Source organism: Cetorhinus maximus, chromosome 13 (genome assembly GCF_964194155.1).
Source record: "Cetorhinus maximus chromosome 13, sCetMax3.hap1.1, whole genome shotgun sequence".
In the NCBI taxonomy this organism is placed as follows: Eukaryota; Metazoa; Chordata; class Chondrichthyes; order Lamniformes; family Cetorhinidae; genus Cetorhinus; species Cetorhinus maximus.
The window spans coordinates 81,181,296-81,205,028 of NC_135891.1; the positions used below are offsets into that span (position 1 = coordinate 81,181,296).

The 23,733-nt window shown below is 41.3% G+C and overlaps 1 protein-coding gene across 7 annotated transcripts in view; it reads right to left on the minus strand.

Annotated features, from left to right (window-relative positions):
• Positions 1-23,733, minus strand: part of dpp9 (dipeptidyl-peptidase 9) — a 94,664-nt gene that overhangs the window by 60,481 nt on the left and 10,450 nt on the right. The window contains exons 2-5 of one of the 7 annotated variants that reach the window (XM_078555646.1): positions 11,582-11,695; positions 9,569-9,655; positions 8,604-8,816; positions 129-258 (exon numbers count right to left, since the gene is read on the minus strand). The exons of 1 other annotated variant lie outside the window; for it this stretch is intronic. In XM_078555646.1, the coding sequence (XP_078411772.1) occupies positions 129-258; positions 8,604-8,637 (164 nt within the window). In that variant the 5' untranslated portion in view covers positions 8,638-8,816; positions 9,569-9,655; positions 11,582-11,695. The remainder of the gene's footprint in view (positions 1-128; positions 259-8,603; positions 8,817-9,568; positions 9,656-11,581; positions 11,696-23,733) is intronic. 5 more of the 7 variants (XM_078555649.1, XM_078555652.1, XM_078555651.1 and 2 more) reach the window with 5 other exon arrangements.

Consider the following 23,733-nt stretch of genomic DNA (forward strand, 5'->3'; position numbering starts at 1 on the left):
TCTTCCATATTTTGCACACAGGTAATCTGAAATTTGGAGCCGGGGTTATGCTGTTTTAGTTGTTAACCTAGCTTGTCCTTTCAAGAACAATGCTTAATCTACCCTACCCATATAAGGGCACTACTTACGTACTTTCTGTGGAAATCCAAGTCATGTCATTTGCTTGTAAATTTATGAGAGCAATCACAGTTGTAAATTTCAGGTTAATGCTTCTATAATGAAGTGTGACACATCTACCAGGAGTATGATGGATGCCTCCTAGATGCAAAATAGTTCATAGTATAAATAGGTCTATCAGCAAATTTCCTATAACACTGCTTACTATTTGTAACAAGGTGAACTACTTTTAAAAGAAAACTGTATGCCATACATAATATGTTTCTGATGAAGTTAAATAAACATTGGCTGAGTTCATAAGAGATCAAGAAAGCAACTGCAGATATACCAACTTAGTTTCCTGTTTCTCTGTATATTTTTAAGTACAATACACAAATTTTGGTGGACAGGAAATATATGCTTGATAAATATACCATTTTTATATTTTACTTGCTCTGGCCCAGACTTTTCAGCAAGAACCATCAGATAGCAAACAGGAGCAAGAATCTGGATTAATGTTATCCTGGTTTCCAATCCTGCGGTGCTGAAGCCAACAGTTGCACATCAATTGCTAACCTGCAGAGTTTAACCAATGCAGCACAGACCAGGGATCAATCCCAAGATGTTCTCAACTTGTCAGAACCTCTACAATACACTTACCCACTGATGTCGAACACTGACCCCACTCTGCATAAAACAGAAATCTTTCTTGAGAAAAAGTTTCATGCTCACAGGCAGAGCTACTAGATCATAGAAATGTTAGGAGATCAGAATGAGTGCAAATTGATCGAAATGTATGAAGCAGTGATTCATTTTAAATCTGTGCATTAATGCCAAGGGAAAGTGGGCCAGTCAGGTCAGGCCCAATACTGAATTTGCGCTTCATTTGAGCTAACTGCAGCTTTAGTGAAAGGTGAAACCACACCTCATGTCAACCATTCGAGATATGAATGCACCCTCGCATATAAAAGTCAATCAAAATATTGGTCACACCCACTTAAAACAACGGTGCAAAAAACATCAGCAATAACTAAATGGCTATCACAGGAACAAAAATAATAGGATTTGCTCTTCAAGGTGGTGTTGGCCCACAGATCATTCATACAAATAATGGTACAATCAAAAGAGCGCAACCATCAAGTGGGCAAATCCTGGTTACTGTGACATAACATACATTATAATAGTGACTACACTTCAAAAATATATCATTGGCAAAATGCTTTGGGACATCCTGAGGTCACAAAAGTATTATATAAATGCAAGTCTGTCTTTTGTACCCCTTCTTTCCCCTGCTTTTTGACAACAGTCTGCTAACAATTTTTCAATTATCATAATTTGAAAATGAGAAATTAATGCTAAAATGTGTTTGAATTAAATCGTTTTGGATTAAGAGGACTAAACTGTATACCACTTGAGGTCATGTGTTAATGTAACCAAGCTACTCTAAGCAGCATTTAAAGAAGGCACACTGCTCATCTTTCAAGAATATAGCTCTCCATAGTGGGTTTAACTCACAGCTAGAGAAAGCAATTAGGAAAAAATGAGGCAGAGGTTGCACTCTGAACAGAAGCAGAGATTCATTGTAGCATTTAAAATACTAAGATAAAGGTCTCTTTATTTCTGCTTCAGTCAAAACCTCAGAGGGATTCCTGCTGGCAGATCAAAATGTACAGATGGGGTGCTGAAAATTATTTCAGTGGTCTACTTAGACGTCCACCCACTCCTTCTCCTTAAGTGCTTTCCCACACTGGTTCCATGGCAGTATCTGACCTAAGTGACTATTCCATTAAGGCAAATAAAAGCTTTAGGCCAGACAGGGCTGTAGCAATGTACCAGTAAAATTTCTTAGAGCTGGTAGGCATGGAGTGATTGACACTAATTAATAAATAAATAAATAACATACACACATTTATACCCATATATAATAAATATATATATATTTGCGTGTGTAAATTGGAGCAAGTTTGCTTTCATTATTATCACAATAACAATGTGTCCATTGAAACTAGGATTGCACCAAGTTAATGCCAAATTATTTCAAGTTAGAATCAGAATCTTGCAGCACATATTGTCATTTGGTCCATTGTGCCTGTGTCAGCACATTGAAATGTTTCATTTTCCATTTTTCCCCCCCAAAAGCATGAGAATTAATCCTCTTCAAGTGTATGCCTCATTGCCTTTTGAAAGGCACAACGGAATCCAATTCCAGAAACCTTTCAGTGTATTCCAGATCTTAACATTCCTCTTGGAAGAAATTTCTCAACCCCCCCTCTAGATCTTTTGCCAAATATTTTAAATCTATAACTTATGGTTACCAACACACTTGCCAGAGCAAATAAAGTTTCTCCCTACTTCTCACCACGACTGACTGTACTCAACATTTGAAAAAGAGCGTGGAGATTGAAGGCAGGTCAGTTGAAAAAGAGCGCAGAGATTGAAACTAAAAGGAGGGGAAGCTGAAGAGGAGCGGCCAGCCTGTGAGTGGCCAGTGGGCGAGTGGCCCAGTGAAGGATTGGAGCTTTGAGGCTTTGGCTCGAGAGGCTTTGGCTTAAGAGGCTGAGGATGAGCTTGCTCCCAGTGGGGTAGGGCCAGGTAAAGTCCTTTAAGTAAATTAGGAGTAGGTAATGGAGGCAGCAGTTGGGGTAGTCGAGTGCTCCGAATGCAGCATGTGGGAAGTCACGGACAGCACAATTGTCCCTGATGACTACACCTGCAAAAGGTGCATCCAGCTGCAGCTCCTGAGAAGCCGAGTTAGGGAACTGGAGCTGGATGAACTTCGGATCATACGGGAGGCAGAGGCAGTAATAGACAGGAGTTTCAGGGAGACAGTCACCCCTAAAAGTCAGGAGGCAAGCAGCTGGGTGAATGTCAGGAGAGGGAAGGAGAATAGACAGAAGGAGCAGAGCACCCCTGTGGCTGTTCCCATCAACAATAGGTATACCGTTTTGGATACTGTTGGTGGGGACGATCTACCAGGAACAAGTTGTAGTGGTCGCGTCTCTGGCACCGAGGCTGGACCCTCAGCTCAGAAAGGGAGGGAGGGAAAAGAGGAGAGCAGTAGTGATAGGGGATTCGATAGTTAGGGGAACAGATAGGAGGTTCTGTGGGAAAGATCAAGAATCCCGGATGGTCTGTTGCCTCCCTGGTGCCAGGGTCCGCGATATCTCGGATCGAGTTCTCAGTATTCTCAGGAGGGAGGGTGAGCAGCCAGATGTCGCAGTCCATGCAGGGACCAATGACGTGGATAGGAAGGAGGAGGAGGTCCTGCAAAGAGAGTTTAGGGAGTTAGGTGCTAAGTTGAAGGACAGGACCTCCAGGGTTACGATCACAGGAGTGCTACCCGTGCCACGTGCTAGTGAGGCTAGAAATAGGAAGATAATGCATCTAAATACGTGGCTAAGGAGATGGTGCAGGAGGGAGGGCTTCATGTTTCTTGACAATTGGGCTCTGTTCCAGGGAAGGTGGGACCTGTTCCGACGGGACGGTTTGCACCTGAACTGGAGGGGGACTAACATCCTTGCGGGTAGGTTTGCTAGTGCTGCTCCAGGGCGTTTAAACTAGATTTGCAGGGGGAGGGGAACCAGAGTGTTAGAGCAGATAGTGAGGTGGAGGAGGATAAAGGTCAAGCGAGGAATGCATGCATAGACAGAAATCAAGGGTCTGTACGTGATAGAAATGTTCTCAGGTGCATCTATTTCAATGCAAGGAGTATTGTCGGAAAAGCAGATGAGCTTAGGGCGTGGATTGGCACGTGGGATTACGACATTATTGCTATTAGTGAGACTTGGTTGCAGGTGGGGCAGGACTGGCAGCTCAATGTTCTGGGGTTCCGTTGTTTCAGACGTGATAGAGGGGGAGGGATGAAAGGGAGAGGAGTGGCATTACTAGTCAGGGAAAATATCACAGCTGTGTGTAAGCAGGACAGCCCGGAGGGCTCGTCTACAGAGGCCATATGGGTGGAGCTGAGGAATGGGAAAGGTGTGACCACACTAATAGGGTTGTATTATAGACCACCCAATAGTCAGAGAGAATTGGGGAAGCAATTCTGTAGAGAGATAGCAGACCGATGTTAGAAACAGAAAGTTGTGATAGTAGGAGATTTTAACTTTCCACATATTGACTGGGACTCCCATACTGTAAAAGGGATGGATGGCTTGGAGTTTGTCAAATGTGTTCAGGAAAGTTTTCTAAATCAATATATCAAGGTACCAATGAGAGAGGATGCAATACTTGATCTCCTATTAGGGAACCAGACAGGTCAGGTGACAGAAGTACATGTAGGTGGACATTTTGGGTCCAGTGACCACAATGTCATTAGTTTTAAGTTAATTATGGATAAGGATAGGTCTGGTCCTCGAGTTGAGATTCTAAATTGGAGAAAGGCCAATTTTGTGGAAATGAGAAAGGATCTAGGAAGAGTGGATTGGCATAAGTTGTTTTCTGGCAAGGATGTGTTCAGTAAGTGGAAGGCATTCAAAGGCGAAATTTTGAGAGTGCAGAGTTTGCATATTCCTGTCAGGATTAAAGGCAAAGTTAACAGGCATAGGGAACCTTGGTTTTCAAGGGATATTGGCGATCTGGTTAAGAAGAGAGAGGTGTATAGCAGGTATAGGCAACAAGAAACAAATGAGGTACTTGTAGAGTATAGAAAATGTAAGAAAATACTAAAAAAGGAAATCAGGAAGGCAAAAAGACGACATGAGGTTGCTTTGGCAGATAATGTGAAGGTAAACCCAAAGGGTTTCTACAAGTATATTAAGAGTAAAAGGATAGTAAGGGACACAATTGGTCCCCTTGAAGATCAGAGTGGTCGTCTATGTGTGGAGCCTCACGAGATGGGGGAGATCTTAAACAGTTTTTTTGCATCAATATTTACTCAGGAAACTGGCATAGTGTATAAGGAAGGAAGGGAAACAAGCAGTAGTGTCATGGAACATAGAGAGATTAAAGAGGAGGAGGTGCTTGCTGCCTTACAGCAAATAAAGGTAGATAAATCCCCTGGGCCTGACATGATATTCCCTCGGACCTTGAAGGAGACTAGTGTAGAAATTGCAGGGGCCCTGGCAGAAATATTTAAAATGTCCTTAGCCACGGGTGAGGTGCCGGAGAATTGGAGGGTAGCTCATGTTGTTCCGTTGTTTAAAAAAGGCTCCAAAAGTAAACCAGGTAATTACAGGCCAGTGAGCCTGACATCAGTAGTAGGTAAATTATTGGAAGGTGTTCTGAGAGATCGGATATATAATTATTTGGACAGCCAAGGGCTGATTAAGGATAGTCAGCATGGCTTTGTGTGTGGTAGGTCGTGTTTAACGAACCTTGTAGAGTTTTTCGAGGAGGTTACCAAGAAAGTAGATGAAGGAAAGGCTGTGGATGTTGTCTACATGGACTTTACTAAGGCCTTTGACAAGGTCCCACATGGGAGGTTAGTTCAGAAGGTTCAGACACTTGGTATCCATGGAGAGGTTGTAAACTGGATTCAAAATTGGCTGTGTGGGAGAAGACAGAGAGTGGTAGTGGATGATTGCTTCTCAGACTGGAGGTCTGTGACTAGTGGTGTGCCTCAGGGATCTGTGCTGGGACCATTGTTGTTTGTTGTCTATATCAATGATTTGGATGATAATGTGGTGAATTGGATCAGCAAGTTTGCTGATGACACTAAGATTGGAGGCGTTGTGGACAGTGAGGAAGGCTTTCAAAGCTTGCAGAGAGATCTGGACCAACTGGAAAAATGGGCCAGAAAATGGCAGATGGAATTTAATGCGGAAAAGTGTGAGGTGTTACATTTTGGAAGGTCAAACCAAGGTAGGACATGCACAGTAAATGGTAGGGCACTGAGGAGTGCGGAGGAACAAAGGGATCTGGGAGTTCAGATACATAATTCCCTGAAAGTGGCGTCACAGGTAGACAAGATGGTAAAGAAAGCTTTTGGCATACTGGCCTTCATAAATCAAAGTATTGAGTATAGGAGTTGGGATGTTATGGTGAGGTTGCATAAGACATTGGTGAGGCCAACTTTGGAGTATTGTGTGCAGTTCTGGTCGCCTAACTACAGGAAGGATATCAGTAAGATTGAGAGAGTGCAGAGAAGATTTACTAGGATGTTGCCGGGTCTTAAGGAGTTGCGTTACAGGGAAAGATTAAACAGGTTAGGACTTTATTCCTTGGAGCGTAGAAGAATGAGGGGAGATATGATAGAAGTTTACAAAATTATGAGGGGTATAGACAGAGTAAATGTGAGTAGGCTCTTTCCACTTAGATTAGGAGAAATAAACACGAGAGGTCATGGCTTTAGGGTGAAAGGGGAAAGGTTTAGGGGGAACATCTTCACTCAGAGAGTGGTGAGAGTGTGGAACGAGCTACCATCTGACGTGGTAAATGTGGGCTCACTCTTAAGTTTTAAGAATAAATTGGATAGATACATGGATGGGAGAGGTCTGGAGGGTTATGGACTGGGTGCAGGTGAATGGGACTAGTGGAATAATATTTCTGCGTAGACTAGAAGGGCCGAATGGCCTGTTTTTCTGTGCTGTAGTGTTCTATGGTTCTACTTGATCTACCAAACCCCTCCATAATTTGGAATATCTCTATCAGGTCTCCCCTTAACATTCTGTGCTCCATGGAGAAGAATTCCAGCTTCTCCAATCTATTCACATAATTGAAGCCCCTCCTCCTCAGTATCACGGCAAACCTCTTTTGTACCCTCTCCAGCAGGTTGACTTCATTCCTAAGGTGCGGTGCCAAAAATTGTATGCAGTACTTCAACTGAGGCCATGCTAGTGATTCATAAAGGTTCAGCATTACTTCCTTGTTTTTGCATTCAATGCCCCTAATTACAAAGCCAAGGTATTCCATACTCTTAATTTAGCTGCCCTTTCAACTTGCTACCTTCAAGGTTTGTGAAAGAGCACCCCCTTCAGGTCCCTCTGCTCTTGCACCCAACTCAAAATGGTACCATTTAGATTTTACTACCTGTGTTTTCTCCCAATGTGTATCAGACTTATCCATAATAAATTACATCTGGGGTCTACCTGCCTTTCATCCACCACATGTCTAGGCCAAGAAGCCTTCCTCTCTTTCAATATTTTCTATGCTTCCCTTCTATGCTATTGCGCTGCAACTATTTAGACCTTCTCTGAGTCCATCTTTTTATCTATACCTCTCTCATTATCATTTTTTTTTTTATTACATATATCATTTAATCACCTGCCCTCCACTCATCACTGACTTCTCCCTTTTGTTCCCTTCCTGTCTGCTTTTCCATGTACTTGCTTAAACTTGCACATCTTCCAGTTCCGATGATGTTATTGATCAGACATTAATTCTTTTGCTCACTCCACTGAGGCAGCATGACCCAAGTGTTTCAAATACTTTATTTCTATTTCAGTTTTACAGCACCCGCAGTATTTTACTTCTGTTGTTCTGTCCAAGGGGCGTTTCCTGTGTATTGGTGACCAAGAACTGAATAGCTTGTTACAGACTTTAAAAAAAAATGAAATAGGAACCACATCCTTCACAGGATGTAACATTGCATTCTCCAAGTATTGAGATCAGGCCTCAAAAAGCCTTTTGTTAAAGGAAAGAAAGCCTCTTAACCATGGCACTGCAACAATTTATACTGAGAAAATGGAATTCAATTTTGGGAAATAACGGGAGAAATGCATTTAAAAATCAAATTTCAAATGAAGGAATTGATTTTAAAAAAATGTGTGCCCCATCAACTCAGCTTGAATATCCAGTGTTTTCACCTGCCCCTGCAACATTCCAGGCCCCAATATTGCAAAAAGATGATGTATCTCCTTTAAACCCAATACATTTAACTACTTGCCAAAACACACCAACACTTGGTTCAACATTTCAGATTTGTACCACCCAATGACAGATCTGTGACCACCAGCAGTTCATCTCGTTATTATATAATACAAAATGGGCCCTACAGAATCAATTCAGGTTCAGCAAAATATGTGACAGCACTGTTTTTCACAATTCAAGTAGAGATGCCAAACATTTCCACATGCTAGCATTTCACTTCACTGATATCCTAGTGATAACACTGGCTCTGTGCCCACAACTCTGCCAAGGATGTCACAGCCTAGTTATAGAATTTAGCCCCTAGACTCTCAATAGTTAGAGTTTCTATTTTCCCTGCCTCAAGACCCTGCTACATCTAGATTCTACCTGCCCCCACCACCCAAAAAAATCTGATAGTTAGAGGAGGAATAATCCATATCAACGACTTCAGAAGTTTAAGCACACTAATGCACCCCTGCATTTCACCAAGTTCCCCAAAAATAATACAAAATACTGCTGGGATTTACTTCAGATTTATCACTATGCATATATCACACTGCTTCACTAAAGAAAGACTTATGCATGCAAGTCTTATTCTATATTTCGGTAACAGGATTTAATAATAATGTAAGCTGCGAAGAAACCATTGTTTACATAACTGTATTGACTATTTTCAGATTTTTAAAGTCATGGCACTTAACTATATGATTATCGCGCACCTGGTGCACCTTTGCCTGCGATTCCTGAATACATGTGATAGCCTAACTTCTGACGTTGCTGCTGAAGGGTCTGCCTATCATTTCCGGACACATGGCTAGCCAGCTTCCAACCCTCCGACCTTTTCCCCTCGCTTATCAGGCCATGCCAATCGGATCCATGTGTGCAATCATCACATGCACGTTACATGCAACATCGTGCTTTACTGCTCCGCTCTGGAAGAGAATGCAAGAACTGGGTTCTCAAATTACTACATTCTCCATGTACTTATGCTAAAAAATGAAAAGTTGCCGTCTTCACTTGCTGTGGCAGCGACTATTCTTGTCCAGAAAAAAAACAAATGCATTACACTATTTGCTGACTGCTTTCCCAGTGTACATTACAATCAATGTGGTTCAAAGTTTGATAACCCCTTAGCATGGACATAATGCATCAAGTCTGCAGAATGATGGTTTTGCAGAGGTCATGATTCCCACAACAAAAATAAACATCACAATTTTTTTTTAAAATGGATGTATGGGTTTGATTTCAATTTTAAAGGGCTCAGAATGATTGTAAACCAATTGAGTGTTGCTGTTATGGTTTTTTACATCACCCTGATACCAAAGATTGATTACCTTTTAATCACAATCAGGCATCCATTATAAACAACCTTACATCAATTAGCACATGAAAGCAATGGTTAGAGTGCTTCTGTAATGCTTACAGTATGAGGCAGCTCTAAACAAAGGTTTAAAAAAATCAAGTTGCTGACTATAAAGCAAATCCCTTCCCTTTGCTTAACATGTGAAATTTCTTTTATGACAAAGGTGATAAGCCATTGGATATCAGCAATCTAGTACAAACTCAGACTACTAGAGTGCTCTAACACCTCAAAAAATATTGCAATTCTGCTAAAATTTCATCAACTTCAAAAGTCAAGAGATCAATATTAAACAGGGATAGGGTGGCCTTTCAAATCACTTACCTTTTCCAACTTTCTGTGGTATCGTCTTCAAGTTTAACTTTCTTTACTCTATGCATTAACAGGCTAACAAGCCTCCAAGTCAGCAATCTAAAAAAGAGAGCACTTCATTACCTCAATATTGACAAGATCAAAACCATCCGATTCAGTTCTCACCATTCAATATTGTCGTTCATGATTCCAGCCTTCTGTCCAGCTGCTCATTTCAGCCTTAGGTTTTCTGCATGATCTTGAAAGTGCACAACCCCACAACCTATTCTTCAAGATTAATTTCAATTTCCTTCTTTGGAAATCTTGGCAATGAATAGGATGTCAGCTTGGTTCAGCTGGCAGCACTAACCACTGGGTCAGAAGGTTTCATTTCAAGACAACACCAGGACTTGAACATATAAGCTGGGTTGCCATTTCGGTGCACTGAGGGAATACCACATTGTTAAAAATGACATATTTCCCCAGATAACAAAGCAAGGTCTCCATTGTTTATTCAGATAAACGTATATGACTCAATGGCACTATGTGCTTCAAAAAAGAAGTTCTCCCGAAATCACCTCAAAAAACAAATTAACTGGTCATTCATTTCACGCACTACTTTTGGGGCCTTGCTGTTCATAACTGCCTAGAACTTAACAGTGATCATACTGAATTCTCTTTTCAAAGATGACTTTTGGAAATCTTAGGATATGATACCTAAATGCTAACTGCTTTTTCCTAATGTCATTACCTCACTCCTCAATCAGCTTGACATCTGCAATGTTCACTTCATCAGTCTCCTGAGCTCCAAGCCGACATCAAAGTTCTACTGCTCGCCAACCTCCATTGGCACAGAATCTCTCCATGGTCTCACTCCACCACACTGTTCCAAATTCTTCAAGTCCTACATCCAGGACATGCTCTATGGCCTCTTTTGCATCTCTTATTCTATGCCAACTTCTGTGACAGCTCCAAGAATGCGTATTAGCCCCACACTCAAACTCTAACCCTAAGACTTTCTACTTTGTCTTAAAACCTCTGAAAAGTATACTTTGTTCAGACTTTGAAAACTTCTCTTGCTTCTGGGCACCCAATTTTGTGCATCCCTATCTCAGAGCCAGAGGTCGAATGCATCACAATTCCCTCACGGAATTGACATTTTTTGGCAAGAGTGGTTTTTTTTCGGATAAGTTAAACTGAGGTTTTAACTCCATGCCCTGATGGACACTGGTATGTCCCAGACATGTTTGGTAGAACAGGGAATTTTCTCAGTGTTCTAATCAATATTCCCCTCTCAGCCACCAAAACCAGATAGATGGTCAGATATTTCATTGTTATTTGTGAGAACTTGCTCTGCACAAAACAGCTACCATGGTTACCCATTATATTTGCACAAGGTAAAGCAATTTGGAAAGCCTGAGATGTGATAAAACCTTACAAATGTAAGTTCTTCTCCTCAATGGCTCAGCACTACAAGGGTGCCCACATTTTAATCTTTGTGGATCATATGGGTGTACCATGATGGCACAGAGCCACATATGAATTTAAATCCATATTACCATTAATTTGCATAGCTCAGGTTCCCAATTCTTGAGAACGTTAAGAGATTTATCCACCTTTTAGGCAATAGTGCTAAGAGAAGCCCTTTAAGACCTCAAAGGCCCATAAGCTCTACTAACAAGATTGCTGGGTTAAAGAATCACTGCAGTACTTCACAGAAAGCACTGACCTTCAAAGACTTTAGGGTGCCCTGAAAAAAATTAGGTGGCAATTATTACAGTTACAGCTATGGCTGCCACCACATAATTGTTTGAAGCTGATTTCTCAATTTCCAGTGGTCTCTGGGAAAATATCTCCGATGACATAAGTGAGAGTTGAGATGCATGAGAATAAAAGCTTTTTCCCCCATACACACAGTGACTGCTCATCCAATGATGCCACTGGCCACTTATTGTGCTCTTAGAAACCATGAGAGGTTCCTACTTCAACCAAGGCTAGAAATAACAAACTTGTTAACAGTACAAAAAAAAAACATGCAGTGCTTACCAGCAACTACTTTCAAGCATGAAATGACTGAGCTGAAACGATGTCTTCTACGTCATAGTCAAAAAACAACCGGACAGCACAGCCCATGGTACAATTAGGTTTCTTGGACAGAATCTGCAACAATAAACAACCCCGAAAAAACTGTAAATGCCCTGTTACAATAATAAAGGTGCTGATTGTGGGACACAGGCCACTCAGCTGGCTATTACTTTAGCTGAATGAAGGAGGCAATGCAGAAAAGCTGCATTTTGCTCAGCAGTTCCAATAGGTATTTGCTCAGGAAGAATGTGCTGTCTTTATGAACTTCTGAAAGCTGCACAGCCTGCAGGGATTTTAAATGTTAGTGGGTGTTGCTAAGCACACCATGAATAACAGGAAACATGTTTCCTCCAGGACGGTCAGCAATTCTTTCTTTTCTCTCCGTGACTATTAGTGACTATTCTATTATTCTGCGCAAATCTCCCTGGCGATGAAGGAATTGAACAGAAGCTTGACATTGTGAGTGGCTAGTATTTTGTTTATCAAAGTAGAGGCAATCAGGGAAAACAACATATGCTTAAAGCCCATCAATATAACATATCCCTTTGTTATTTTCATATTCTATTTAATTCTCTTTCCCCTTCCCTTTTCAGGTAGAACTAAAGGAGCTGGGTAAAGATGAAACCGGTGTGATATAGCAGCGTAGTGCTTACTTTAGTTAGTGGTTAGTTGTTCAGATGCCAGATCACGCAAGTACATATTCCATCATGGCTGATTGAGAATTTCAATTCAGTTTTTTTAAAAATTGGCAATAAAAGTGACCTGGAAGCACTAGATTCACGAAATATCCAATCGGTTCACTGATATCCTTGAGGGAAAGATGCTTACCATCTTTACCCAGTGTGGCCTATACATGACTAGACCCAGATTAATGTGGTTGACTCCAAACTGCCCTTTGAAGTCACTCAGTTGTATCAAACTGCCTTCTCAGGGCAACTAGGATGGGCAAAAATGCCAGCCTTGCCAGCGCATATTCAGAGGATGAAAAATTTAAAAATTCTCAAAAACACAAATCAAGAATGCCTCAAATTCAACACAATCTGATCTGCGTTAGTGGTCATCCTAGAGAAGTAGGCAGCAGCAGGGCACAAAGTCACACAGGGTCACCTTTCCCAGAACACTTGGGACCTGCAGCCACTGTGAGGGTGCTCCTTTAGAAAAGAAAAATTGGGAGGGATTGAGTAGAAATTAGTGAAACCTAAATTGTACTGCCAGCACTTCTATTTTTGACATTTCCAGTATTCGCAATTTTTAAAAATTATCTCTACCTTGCATGAGCAGCTACAGCTTAGAAGAAACTAAATGGTACTGTTACCAAGGACAACCTGCTATAGGAAGCCTCCATCCTAGATTCTAATTAGCATTTGCATGCCAAGGGAAAAAATGTATAAAATTCCTTTAGTGGAGAGGAATTTGCAGAATTTATGCCAGTTGAGCCAAGGACTTCCTGGGGAAATGGCAGTCAAGAATTGTTCATGTAGCAAGGCTGGATAGAAGCGAAGGAATTCCAAGTAGCTGTATCCTTGGGCTTGAAGTTCTCCGCATACCAATCGAGCAGCAACACTGCAGGCTTTCTGCCTGGCCTTCATTGATTAAAGAAAAGATTGCACCTTTGCTCCCCCATGCAAGAAAAAACTTCTTAAATGAGGGCACTGTGGCAGCAGCACTTTTACAAAGACATGAAGGCCATGTGACCACAAGTCTGGTTAAGTGTCACCCCTGAAAGGTCAGCATTCAATTGCCAAAAAGTAGTACAATTAAGGTATTAAACTATATTCTGCATAATTTGATTTGAAATGCAAAGAATTAAAAAAAATATTCAAAACCTCGCTTTGAAAGGAGACTTATTTACAGTGCTGATTTCAACATAAATCCTGGTGTTCTGCAATTTAATGCACCAAATATCTTGGTTACTCAGTATAAGTATATTCCTCCACTGCCTCTTCACATCCAACCCATTGCGTAGGAACAAATAGATCATTTTCAGACTGGCAGGGTATAACTGGTGGAGTGCCAGAAGAATCAGTGCTTGACCTCAGCTATTTATAATCTATATCAATGACTTGGAAGAGGGGACAGAGGGCAACCTAATTTGCTGGCAATACAAGGTTAGGTGGAAAAGTAAACTGCAAGGAGGTTGCAAAGAGGCTGCACAAGAATACAGATCAGTTATGGGGTTGGACAAGGTAGTGGTAGATGGAGTACAACATGGGGAGATGCGAAAATATGCTCTGATTTAGGAAGATTGGAGTATTTCTTGAAAAGCTGAGCGACTAGTAAATGCTAGTATACTGAGGGGTTTGTACATCCTTATACACAAATCACAGGAAGTTAGCTTGCAGGTACAGCAAGTAATTAGGAAACCAAATATCACTTTAGCCTTTATTTCAAGGGGTTTGGAGCGTAATCGTAAGGGCAGACTTGCTGGAATTATATAAGGCTTGGGTGAAACCACACCTGAAGCACTGTGTAGACTATAAGACATAGGAGCAGAAGTAGGCCATTCGGCCCATAGTGTCTTCTCTGCCATTCAATGAGATCATGGCTGATCTGATAATCCTCAACTCCACTTTTTTGCCTTTTCCCCATAACCCTTGATTCCCTTACTGATTAAAAATCTGTCTATCTCAGCCTTGAATATACTTAACGACCCAGCTTCCACTGCCCTCTGTGATAAAGAATTCCACAGAATAACTACCCTCTTAAGAGAAGAAATTCCCTCCATCTCTGTTTTAAATGGGCAACTCCTTACTCAGATTATGCCCTCTGGTCCTAGGCTCTCCCACAACGGGAAACCACCTCTCAACATCTACCTTGTCAAGCCCCCTAAGAATTTTATATGTTGCAATAAGGTCACCTATTTTTCTAAACTCCAATGAGTACAGGCCCAACCTACTCAACTGTACAGTTTGTGTCTCCCTACCCAAGCAAGGTTTTAGCTGCTTTAGAGAGTTTGTACTGAAGGTTTACTAGATTGATTCCTGAGATGAGAGGGTGGTCCTATGAAGAGGGTATAGAATAGGGCAATACCCTGGAGTTAAGGAGAATAAAACGTGGTCTCATTGAACACAAAATTTTTGAGGACTTGACAGAATTGATGCTGAAAGGATATTTCTCCTGGCTGGGCAGTCTAGAACTAGGCACCAGTTTCAGGATAAGGGGTGATTCATTTATGTCTAAGGAGCAGAAGAAATTTATTAACTCAAATGGTTCTGAATCTTTGGAATTCTCTACCCAGAGGGCTGTGGTTGCATTGACTATGAGTATATTCAAAACTGATATGATAGATTTTTGGGCACTAAGTGAATTAAAGGAAATGGGAATGGAGCGAGAAAGTGGATTTGATGGAGCAATTCAGCCATGATGTTTAGTAAATGGCAGATTGGACAGGATGGGCTGCATAACTTACTCCTATTTCTCAAGATTTTATCCCATACTGGGTGCAGTCAGTTCACAATTTAGCGCAAAACTACCTTAAAGAAATGGGTGGTTAGATTAGTAAATTGAGGCTCGTGTAATACAGTACATTCAAAAATAGCCAGTCGTATGACAGCAATCCCATAGTACAGGACATGCATGCTGGTTTGTACTGGGTTCTGTGTTACGATCGACTGAACACATACATTGCTGCTCGACAGCCGCAGGGATGCCAAAAGGACATTGACTCAGCTTTCCAGCACACCTCCATGTACAAATGAATCATATCACGAATGCCTTCATTTTAATTTTATATTCAAATGATGCCACCAACATTCCAGTTTTCACCCTTATTGCATTCTGATCTTGCAAACAGTCCTAGTAATATTAACCCCTTACATCCCTTGTAACCATAGGCAATCAAAAAAAATGCAGGAAACACACAAGTCAGTCGGTATCTGGACAAGTGTCTAATGACAGGCTCCATCCATATTATCTGATCCTTCTCCTTATGATGCTAATTAATTTGCCATGCATTTCCTGGTCACAAGAAAAAAGTTTGTTAATCATATGTGGAAATGCTCAACAGATCTGACAGCATCTGTGGAGAGAGGAAGGCAGGATTAATCTTTCAGGATGATGACTGGGTTTCCTGTTTTATTTCAGGATTTTGCTTTTCCTAGTCATATTGGTTCACGGTCCTTTGCCTTGATAATTTGAATCAAGCAACTTTTTATTTAACTTTTAATTCAGATTAAATTTGTACAAACATGCCTCTCCTTTACTGACTTATTACAATTACTAAATTCAGAATGATGGATGGTACATATTTTTCAGCCAAATGAAACTTAAACTGACAGAGTGGGCCATAAATCACAATGAATCAGTGAGTAATGGTTTTTCTGTACAAGGATGGGTTAGGGTTATACTGAGCTCCCCCCAATCCCAAGCACCACTTTTGCACATGCAGAAACTGCATTTTCCTCATCATAAACCCATCGAATGATTGATAGAACCTTCACCCTGGAGCACTGCAGAATGATGGGTTACAGCAGAGATGTACAAACAAAAGCTTGTGGCCTACAGGCAGCCCACACACACAGTTGTGTAGGACTGGGAGTTGGAAGGAAATGTTTTTGGTGGCTGGTGCTGCCTGGGTGGAGCAACCTTTAAATCTGAACGCCAAATTCCATTAGAATCCACACTTGAGATTAAGTCATTGAGAGCATTAACTTTGTAACATTTTTAAAGAAGAGGACTTAATAGGGTGGATACTGAGAGGATGCTTCCTCTTGTGGGGGAGACTAGAATCAGGGGGCACAGTTTAAGAATAAGAGGTCTCCCTCTTAAGACTGAGATGAGAGTTTTTTTCCCCTCAAGAGGGTCATCAGTATGTGGAATTCTCTTCCCCAGAGACCACTGGAGGCTGGGTCACTGAATTTATTCAAGTTGGACAAATTTTTGATAGACTAAGGAGTCAAGGGTTATGGAGGGCAGACAGCAAAGTGGAATTGAGAACAGGTCTGAAGGGCCAAATGGCCTATTCCTGCTCCCAAGCAATTTATTAACCTTGACTGAGATGCTAAAGAGTGGAGCATTTCCTTAGAAGGGAGGAGTGAAATTCCACAAGAACACTTCTGGGCTGTTTCCCAATCTCCCACAGTAGCCAGTTTACAAGTAGTTTCTTTTAAGTCACCAGTGTAATCACAACTTCACATGAACTACATTTTATTTTAAAATTATTCATCGGAAATGCAAAACACAGACAAATTAAGTTAAGTCCAAACTGACTTCAACTTCTGCCTCCCTTTAACACTCAAATTTCACTTGGCTTGGGACAGATTCAAGTTGAAAGGAGTGGCAAAGTTTGGGGAGCAGTTGGCCCACCAGCGTTGCACTCAGACAAGGTACTCAACATTTATCCTCCTGACGACAGCAACAAAACATCTTAAAAAAAGTAGTCTCCCTGCCGTCTTCTCATTTCAAAGCACAAGGAGACCTGACCTCTCCACCATATGGATGCAAAATGGAAACCGTTAACTCCATGACTGCACTGGAGTGTTCTGGAATTCCAAGTGACTAAGAGGACTGAGAATTTGTAAAAACACTTCTCTCCATCTCTTATCGCAAGATTCATTTCTCCCCCCCTCCCACCATCCCAAGAACTTTTCAAAGCAGTACATTTACTTTTCAAATTAAATTGGAGGGCAAGAGTGCAGCCTAATTTTGTCTTGTTGCCTCTCAGGTTTTGGGTCAACTGCAAGCAAGACTTTTTTAAAAAAAATGTCTCTTTGCCCCTACAGTTACTGAGGGGTCTCATAAATTTGCACATCATTAATCCTCTTCAGCTGCAATATTGTATTCATCGGGGATTCCTACTTAGAAAAGTTACATGATCGATAATGAGCCACACAAGATACACAGAAATTCCTTAGTTATGAGAAACTGCAATCCTTAGGCTGCGCCTGTATTCATATATTTGGAAATGATTCAGGGTGGGCTTGACAAAAATATGAAGTTCAGTTAGGTTTTATTGCGTGGCAAGGACTAGAACACAAATCATACAATGAGATGTTAAACCTGTACAGGACACTGGTTTGTCCTTACATGGAATGCCTGGTGCAGTTTGTTTTGTATTACTTTAACAGAAACCCCAGCCCATAATCTTCACCACCCTGGACAAAAACAGAGGTCACAGAAATACAATCACCTCCAAGTCGCACTTCACTCTGACTTGGACATGTACTGCTATTGCTGTATTGTTGCTGGGTCAAAATCCTGGAATCCACTACCTATCACCAGCATGGGGACACAAAACCAGAGCAACTGCAGCAGTTCAAGGCGGCCCATCGCCTTCTGGTGGAAACGAGTGATGGGCAACAATTTCAGTCTTGCTTAGTGTCATCCACATCCCAACATCAATTTTTTTTAAAAAAAGTTACAGGGCATGTATATAAGCAACCAGCCGAAAATGGGGCAAAATTTATAAACAGAATTTCCCAGAGCTTTCCTGGATTATTTTTCAATATGTTTCAGATATTGTACCATTTTAACAAATGATATTTGCAGAAAATTTTGCAATCAAGTTCTTCTGGTTAGCACCCTCTCTGAATTCTGTATAAAACTACAGCAAGGCCAAGGCAAAACAGTCAAACTAAAAATCTACTGGGAACACTGAACAAGTTAGTTCCAGTGATGGTGCTGCCAAACACAAATACTTTACAGAACATGTGTGCAAGAGCAGAATAATTTCTATATCTGTTATTGAACAATTGTACAAATGGAAATGTCACCCTGGAGCAGCCAAAACCACTATGCCATGGCTGGCTTTTGGTTACACTGCAGAAAATGCCTCCAGCCATATTACTTAATGTGAAACAAAGCTCCCACCAACTCCTTTATTCCCACCCAGTCACATCAGCATCTCAAGGTATCATTTTCATCAAATTGCTAAGAGTCCATGCAACATCACTGTGCCAACACAAGAACTTATGTGACCATGTGTAGAAACCAGATATACAAGGGCACATTCACTGATTGTAGCGGTGATCTCAATTTAGTCAGCCTCTTTTTACTATTAAGTTTTGCTCCTTCTCATTAGAGCTGGTATTCTTTGACAAGAATTTCTTCGTTGTTCTCATCTCAAGGAGGCCAATCTCCAAATTATTATCCTTCATTTGCACCCCAAACAAGGCTGCCCAGTTGTATATTTGCAAATGTCCTCTGTCCCTTCCCATTTGTAGCAGAGAACCCCAACTCTGAACCCTCTTGCCTTGGATAAGGACCTGCAGGTCTCCATTTACCAGTATCTCAGTATTTCCTGACCTAGCTTGGTGTTTCAAACTCTCCACATCTTTAAGGGGTTAAAAATTATGATCCAGGATCAATAAATTTTGAAAATCTGCCACTTGCCCAAATACTGCAATCAAAATAATGATCTAGTGACCTGGATTACTGCTGCAATTATTTTCTTACTGTTAAATATTTTCAAACCTTTTTATGTTTTGCTTGGATTTATTACAACTAATCTTGAACCATGTCGTCAGAACATCGAGATTAAAATTCGCCACCCAGCCAGAATATTAGTCTGCTCAAAGTCCAGGACTTCAAAGGAACATTGCCCGCTGATCTGCACCTACAAACAGAAGTTTTTGGCTTGTGAATCCTTGGAATTTGACCCTTTCCAGGAATACATAGCTCTGTATGTACAAAAGCTGTGTGTGGTTCTAACCACCTGGTATATGTGGCTCTTTTCTCAGTTAAAACCCTTCACAGAAATACATAATTTTTCAATCTAAACATAATCAACACTGTGCGCAAGTTGTTTCACATGGTACAGGACTGAGCCATATACATTTATCGTAGTCTGTGAGGACTTAGCACATTCCAGTCAGTGCAGTAGTTATAGAGTGTGTGTGTGTGTGTGTGTGTGTGTGTGTGAGAGAGAGAGAGAGAGAGAGAGAGAGAGCGTAAACCATTCACAGTCTGAATGCAGAATAGTCACATGGGCAAGACATTCTGGTGCATCCTGCACCCACAGGATTAAACAGGTTAACCAGGAGGACAAACTGCTACAGGTCTCCATAAAAAAACACACTAAGGAACAGAATGATCCTTGGACGTGAACGCTAAGAATTGCTCGGCAGTACAGATTTAAACATGGTGTGATATATTAAGAAGGTTTGTATTATCCTGTGATAGCTTCATCTGAAGTAACATGTATGGATATAAGCATTGAAAAACTATAAATTATTATAGCAAACATTCTTGTGTTCTTGTTCAGAGAGTTAAGGAATATGGGGAGCAGGCGGGAAAATGGAGTTGAAGCCCAAGATCAGCCATGATTGTATTGAGTCGCTGAGCAGGCTCGACAGGCCAAATGATTTACTCCTGCTCCTATTCTGTGGGTTCTTTATTGCGAATACCAGTATAAAACGCATTGAGTGGGGCAATGCAGTTTTAATCAGATCAAATTTATTTTAAAAGTCCCAGATTCCTGGTATGGACAGGACACACTATAGGAATTGGTTCATCATCTTCATGAAATGTCACATACCGGGTTACAATAAATTACTGAAATTGTTAATTGGAATTTCATGAAAAGGTTCAGTCTCCTTGCAGTGGCCCAGGGCTCAAACATCTTGTTTAAACTGGTATATGGAAGGAGATTGCATCCAAAGCTCAAATTGGCATTGAACACAGAAGCTATCAATTAAATCTGTGCAATTTTAAAGTAAACCCACCCCTGATCAGCCGGCATGCGGGACTGATTCAGACTTGTATGAGCTAAAGGCAGAGTCAACCCTTGATTACAGTGACACGGTGCCAGCACATTAACAAAAATACCACTATTACATGGAAGCAATATAATCAAGTTGCATGTTCTCAATCTGCCTTTTCAGTCTCAGTATAAGCAGGATAGCATTTTGTATCTACACTGAAAAGAAGGAACTGTCCAATACCTACATTACCATATCATATGGTGTTTTGGTTATGTCCCACACACACTTCGCACTCTCATTTACAAGACTTGTTGCACAAAAATCAATAGAGTTTTCTACTTTCCATATCCTTTCACAGGATCTCAAAACCTTTATTCAGCTCTTTAAAACCCATTTTAAACATCACCCATTCAGTGTTTCCTGACAGCCAGCTTTCACTTGTACCATTTTCAATCTTAATGTACTCCTGGACTGTTGGCATCAATCCCTGATCTGTTGATGAGAATAGCAGGAGTGCTCCAACTGGCAGTGCCCCTAGACTGAGAAGGCAGAAAAAACACCGGTCAAGTGCCCGACTTTACAATGCATCGACTCCTGTTGGAATGTATGGGATGGCTGGAAGTGGGTTATCTGGGATGCCCATGTGGTGAAAAAGCCTGTCAAAATTCACCAACTGGACTCACATATGGATAGCCCATCAACACGATGAAGTGCCATGGGACGTCAGCATCTCTAACAGCGTACCTGAACAAGAGTCAGAACCTCTGGAGGGGTGTGGGGAATGAGGGGGAAAAATTGGAGGTGGATAAAGAGCTAGAATAGAGTTAACTCCATGGCTTTCTGGCCAAAGCAATAAATAACATTGCTGTACAGCCCAGAAGATATGATCCCTTTCTGTCCTTCCTGTTCATTCTCTCCCATGAATCAAGAGGGCAGGAAGTCTGACCCAATAAACTTTGCCATAGTTACCCTCATGAGGAAAGGTTGAGCAGGTTGGGCCTATACTTAAGGAGTTTAGGAGAATGAAAGGTGATCTCATTGAAACATAAGATTCTGAGGGCAGCTTGACAAGGTAGATGCTGAGTGGATGCTTCCCCTTGTGGGTGGATCTAGAACTCGGGGGCATAGTCTCAAAATAAGGGTCTCCATTTAAGACGGAGATGAGAAGTTTCTTCTCTCAGAGGGTTATGACTCTTTGGAATTCTCTTACTCAGACAGCTATGGAGGCTGGGTCATTGCATATATTTAAGGCTGAGACACAGATTCTTGAACTTTAAGAGTCTGGGTTACAGGGAATCGGCAGGAAAATGGAACTGAGGCCAAGATCAGATCAGACATGATCTTATCGAAAATGCAGTAAGCTCAAGGGGCCATATGGTCGACACTTGCTCCTAATGCTATGAAAATCCCCCCTACCCTAAAACAAGTCAGCAGAAAGCAGTTTAAACTGGACATTTCAAAAATGATCAAGTTCTTCCCATTCCTACCTACAAAAAAACCTTACCTTTTAACTATCACATCCCATCTGGTTAATAAAACTTCATTCGTTGTCACAAATGACTGAGGAACAGGCATTCCTGAAGGATTCCCACCACTTCTTGTTTCAAACCCTTCAGCTTGGCTTATTCCCTGAGCACAGCACTGACATTACAAATGATATTGTGTGTGACTGTATCTCTGTCTCTTCACTTTACTGTCTTTGACCCAATTAACCAAACTCCCCATCTCTAACTTTGCTTGTCTGAAGCCCATCTTGTGACACTTCCCTATTCCATTCTCACTAACGTACACAGTACTAGGGACTATACAGACTCCAATGGCTTCTCCTCTTTTGTCCAATAACCATCTCTGATGTGGCCCAAGGGCCCATCCTTAATTCTTCTCCTTTTAGCAATATCTGGAACCTTAGTCAGATTCCACATGTACACTAATGATGCTCAGTTCTATTTCTTCCATTGACCCAAGGGTTGTCACAACACCCTCTAATTGCCTATCCAGCTTTCTTCAACCACTACTCCAAATTTTCACCAATTGCTGCTGGCTGTGCCCCCTAATCCATCTTTCAAGGTTCCACTTCTCCAATGTTTTTCTAGGCTGTCTACTGCCTTAATCTGCTACCATTTACAACTTATTCAAAATGCTATATCATATGCCCTCACATGATGTCTCAGACATGCATCTCCTCCAACCCCCACTGGCTCTCCATGCCAAACAAGTTGGTTTTAATATTACCCATACTTTCTAAGCTTTCCATAGCTTTTTCACACCCTACATCAGTGATATCCAGTCTTATATCCCTGCACCCAGCCTTCACTCCTCCATCACAAGCTTCTTGCTGTCCCCTTTCCACTTCCCTCCCTGCTTGCAGAAGCCTTTGTCAAACATACTCCTTCAATCCTGGACCCAGTGTTTTTCCTTCCTGCGAACCTCTACTGATTTTTCCTTGATCTACAGCGCTTTGAAACACAAAGAGCTCTTAAACACTTAAATGCAAGTTGTTGAAAACATCCCAGTTAGCAGTCAAGCAGCTTTGGTACCAAAGTCTCCTTTATCAGAAAGGATCCTAATGGCTGATTCAGCTGCACATAATTTACTAGCCTCCACTTTCATCCATATAATTCTTAGCTTTTTAAAAAATTGTGCAACACATTCCAATCTAAATCATTACATGGGTGCTTCCAGAGTACCTGAAGTATCTTTTGTGAAAAGCTAAAGGAAATTCAAAAAATTGTTTACAGAAAGGTCAAAGAAAACATCGGTTATGAAGAAAACATCTAAACGTAATGCTTTCACGTGAATAATTTAGACAACGAAATGCTAGTTTGAGATCAATACACCTCACATGTATTCAAGTTAAAAGTAGCGTCAATTAATGCCAAACTGTGATAAAGACAATCTAAATTTTCTCCCTTACTCCTCAAGTCTCACATGTTTGAATGTAATCTGTTCAGGGGATCCAACCAATATTGCTTTCAACCTAGCAACTCATGTCTGATAACAGCACACTTACCAAATCGTTCCCATCTCATCTTTTTTAACAGCATGACCATAAATAATTACGTATCTACGGACAAAGGCAGTCACTGAACAAAAATTAGCAGAGCTATAATCTACTCCGAGCCCTGCAGGCATTAGTGCTGGAACGTAAAGATTACATGGACTAGCCTACAACCATGAAAGACTCTTTACAACAGGGTCCGGGAGTCTACTCTTTTAAAAGAACTACAGCACTGCAAGAGGACACACACAACAGATCCCCCATGGCTGGAATTCCAGCCTTTACTTCCCATAAGATCTAGGTTCTATCTGGAGGAAATAAAAATTGACCCGCTGCCGATTCCTTCCCATTTTTAGGACTCCTCCTGACAAGTCACAGCACCTTCCAAACCCACAACCACTACCATCTAGAAGGACAAGGGCAGCAGACACATGGGAACACCACTGCCTGCAAGTTCCCCTCCAAGTCACACACTA